Source organism: Papaver somniferum, chromosome 1 (assembly GCF_003573695.1).
Source record: "Papaver somniferum cultivar HN1 chromosome 1, ASM357369v1, whole genome shotgun sequence".
NCBI lineage: Eukaryota > Viridiplantae > Streptophyta > Magnoliopsida > Ranunculales > Papaveraceae > Papaver > Papaver somniferum.
Window position 1 is genome coordinate 125,464,297 of NC_039358.1, and position 3,767 is coordinate 125,468,063.

General features: G+C 38.0%; 1 protein-coding gene across 2 annotated transcripts; it reads left to right on the top strand.

Moving 5' to 3' along the window:
- The first annotated feature begins 343 nt into the window (after positions 1 to 343).
- LOC113299651 (interactor of constitutive active ROPs 4-like) lies at positions 344 to 3,480 on the top strand. Of its 2 annotated transcripts, none has more exons than XM_026548730.1 (3): positions 344 to 617; positions 1,480 to 1,522; positions 2,117 to 3,480. In XM_026548730.1, the coding sequence occupies exons 2-3, from the start codon at positions 1,509 to 1,511 to the stop codon at positions 3,228 to 3,230; spliced, it is 1,128 nt and encodes a 375-aa protein (XP_026404515.1). In that variant the 5' UTR covers positions 344 to 617; positions 1,480 to 1,508; the 3' UTR covers positions 3,231 to 3,480. The 2 variants fall into 2 exon arrangements, with proteins under 2 accessions (XP_026404515.1, XP_026404509.1); XM_026548724.1 differs by having other exon boundaries at positions 348 to 617; positions 1,459 to 1,522.
- Positions 3,481 to 3,767: the final 287 nt, after the last annotated feature.

The following is a 3,767-nucleotide window of genomic DNA, read 5'->3' on the forward strand; positions in this document are numbered from 1 at the left end:
GCATAAAAGTCTAACGCGGCAGCATAAAGACAACAGACGGAGTGCACGCACATAGACATATAGCCCCATGATCCACAGTAGAACACTAAAACTAAGATAAGAACAGCAAGATATAACCGTTAGATTGGTCATTTAACTCAGGGAGTTAGGTTTATCATTATTATGCAGTGTGGGGTCAGATCCCGTCAGAACCACAACAGCCTTTTTCCCTACACCTGGAAACCAGTATCTTCCCTTGTCTTGAGATGGGAGTTTAAAACGACGAATTGACTAAAGAGAGGAGAAAGCGAGACAGGTTGTGGTTTTCTAGAGTACAAAAATAAGTGTGTTTTCCTCTGGCTTGTCATTTCATTTACCTCCTCCTCCAACTTTCAAAATTCAACTTTAATTCAAATCTATATTTCTCTCTCTCTTTCATCCAGTCATTACTATTTTGTTTGAAAATCCCTGTCAACATATAAATACATACATACACCTCTATCAACTACTCTGACCGAGACAAGGTTAGGTTCCCTCTCAACTTCTTCTTCTTCTTCTTCTTCTTCTTCTCCACTTCCTTGATTCAAAAGAGCTGGATATCAAGTTGATGCTGAGTAGCACACCGCATTCATACTGAGGTAACATTCAACTTCGACCCTCTAATCTTCTTTTTCATCATTTTCTCATTTTTCATGTTTTTCATTGATCAACAACATCTTCTTCTACCGTTCCTTGTCCGAGCTTATTAGATCTGATTAAATTAAGTTTGGGGAGGAAGAATAATACTTCTGCTTGTCCCCCAATTTTATAAATTTTTGCGTATATCTCATCAATATTTGGTTGTACTACCATGTAACTGTGCATTATCATCAATGTGGAAACTAGCTTTTGGATCTTTACCATGAAAAACACTTGAAATCTATCATAAGAATGTTTTTGATAACATTTCAATTCAATGCAGTGAAAAAGAATGTCTTCCAAACTCTAGGTAGCAAAAATCACGAAAATGCCACTGGATATCAAATTTTGTGTTTGAATTTAGTATACCCTACGCACCATGTGATTGGTAGATGGAGGAGAAGGATGGTTAATCGAATTTCCTTTGATCAATCACGTTGTGGGTCTTCCTGACCCACGTTAAAGTGGGTCGATAAATGCTCCAACTGTATTATTTAATGTCTCTCGGGACAGTGTCAGTCCTCTTTAGTGCAAACTCCAAAGAGACAGAGGTGAGAAATGACTCCCTTTCTTCTTGCAAATAAACAATAAAGGAATCCAAAGAACAATTTCCTCAAAACATGAGGATAAAAAACTTTGAATTATTTGAGGAGCAAGTAAAAATATAGTCTTTTCATATAGAAGGGGACAGCATCTGAGCCACCATTTAGTCTACTGTTTTTTCCAAAAAATTTATTTGCTTTTATAAATTTAAAATAGTGGGAAGCCTTATTGAAATTCGTCTTGTTGTTGCTCAATAAGGGTTTTCTTCCTCTGCATCAGTTTTCACGGCAAAGTATTGAAGAACACAGATGCCTAGAACAAGGTGAGCAAGATATACTCTCTTTTACCATTTCCTGTAATTGCTTTTTGGAGTTCAATTTCTTATTTGTAGTTACTTAAGTATTGTAACTTCACTGTAGAGTTCTTTAACAATCCTTATATTCTACAGTCCTGTAACAATGCTTTGAATAAGCTGTTTTAGCCTTTAGCCATACACATCATTTATGTCGCATACAGAAAGTTACCTGGCATCAATCAATCTTTAAGAAAAGATTTGCCACTGTCTGGTTACAAGTAGATAGGCAAGACATGACTATCTGGATTACTGCACATGTATTTGCTTAGTTTGGATTTCATGACTGTTATAATGGTATTGGTATTGGTATTTACTATTTAGGTGCCATGTAGAATGTTTTACAGTGTATGCTGATTCAATCCTGGCTAGAATTGGAGTTTGTTTAGACCCCTTAATTAAGACTCCCTCACCTTTTATAAAGACGTAGACATAAGATTAGTTATTGTTGTATATATTTATATCTTTTACAATTAGAGAGTTCCTGCCTAACCCATATAAATGCTAGAATGACAAGTACAAGTCGTATTTAATTAGACACTTCTTGTTGATATATGATACCAGGGAAAGAGTTTCTGAAGTGCCTCAAAGGCCATCTCCACGACCTCCTTTTCATCTGAGGACATCTTCGAGTTCAGAGTCTGATCCATTGCATCGTAGTCCCAAGCTAAGTGATCGTCGTTCTCCTCGTAGTGCTCAATCTGATCCCTTGAATCAGAAGAAGCTCGGAACTCGGGTTGCTGACTTGGAATCTCAACTAGGCCAAGCACAGCATGAACTCAAGAAACTGAAGGATCAGTTAGCTTCAGCTGAATGTGCAAAAAAGGAAGCTCAAGAGGAATTAGAGAAGAAAAAGAAAAAACCAGTTAACAATCCAGCCCCTGACATTAAAGGGAACCCAATTTCTGCACTGCCTCCTACAGATTATCAGGAGGCAAAGGAAGAGATTAGGGAAATTCCTGACAAACCTTCCGAGGAGATCTCAAAAGAAACTGATGTATATGAAGTTCCAGTAAACACAGAGCTGGTCGAACCCAAGGTGGAACTGACTAAGCCTGTTGGTGAATCGCCTGATGTGGTCGAATTCGAGGAGGGTGAAATCAAACATGCAGAGAAATCTTGTGAACCACCAGAGAATGCATTGGCTTTGTTGGAAGATGAGATTAATTTGCTGAAGACCAAATTACAAGAAAAAGAGGAAGAGTGTGAACATTTACGGGTAAATAATGAGAGCCAGAATACGCAAATAATTGAGGCCGCGATGGCTGTGGTGTCAGCTCAAGCGAAGGAAGAAGAAACAGCTTCTAAACTGAAACAAACTGGAATAGAATTAGAAGAGTCCAAGGCAAATGCTGTCAGACTAAAGCAGCAGTTAGAAGCTACTGAAGGACAAAAGGCAGAATTAGAATCGGAAATGAAAAAACTTAGAGTGCAGACGGAGCAATGGAGGAAAGCAGCCGATGCAGCTGCAGCTGTACTTTCTTCAGGAATTGATATGAATGGGGGAATTGGCGAGAGGTGTGGATCCATGGATAAGCAGCTTTTCAGTGGTGGGTATACTGGGTTTCATGGATCACCATACAACGATGAATTAGATGATGTGTTTGGAGGAGGAAAAAAGAAGGGTTCTGGCATTCGTATGTTTGGAGATTTGTGGAAGAAGAAGAGTCAGAAATGAGAATCTCTCTCCCAAATTCTCCTGCTTTACTTGGCTCGAAATCGTTTCCTAGCTTGCACTGTTACTTTTTATTTTATTTTTGTGATACGGTTGCTTACGGTTTCAGGTTGCAGCATATCGTGGACTGTATTGGTTTAGCAAATCTCAGATTGTACTGTAATGATTACTCATCTTTTTGTTCAGTTCTTCAAAAACTTACATGTCCCTCACATTCTTGAAATTTCTTGTGCATGGTAGTTTCAGAGGTTCACATGATTTGAAAGTTCCCAACCATAAACAGGATTATTTTGTTTTTCTTTTTAACAAGAAAAAACATATTTTTATTATTGAAAGAGAAGAGAAATGAAACAAGTAACCCTCCACCCTTCTTAAGCTGACCAGGATAAACTAGGATGCTAAGGAACTAACATATTGATGACATTCTTCAAGTTGCAGAATACACATATAGGCGAAACATATACTCCCTATGTCCTAGTTACTTGCCTAAATTGGTTTTTGCACAAAGATTAAGGAAAGCAGAGAGGAAATTCAAAACAA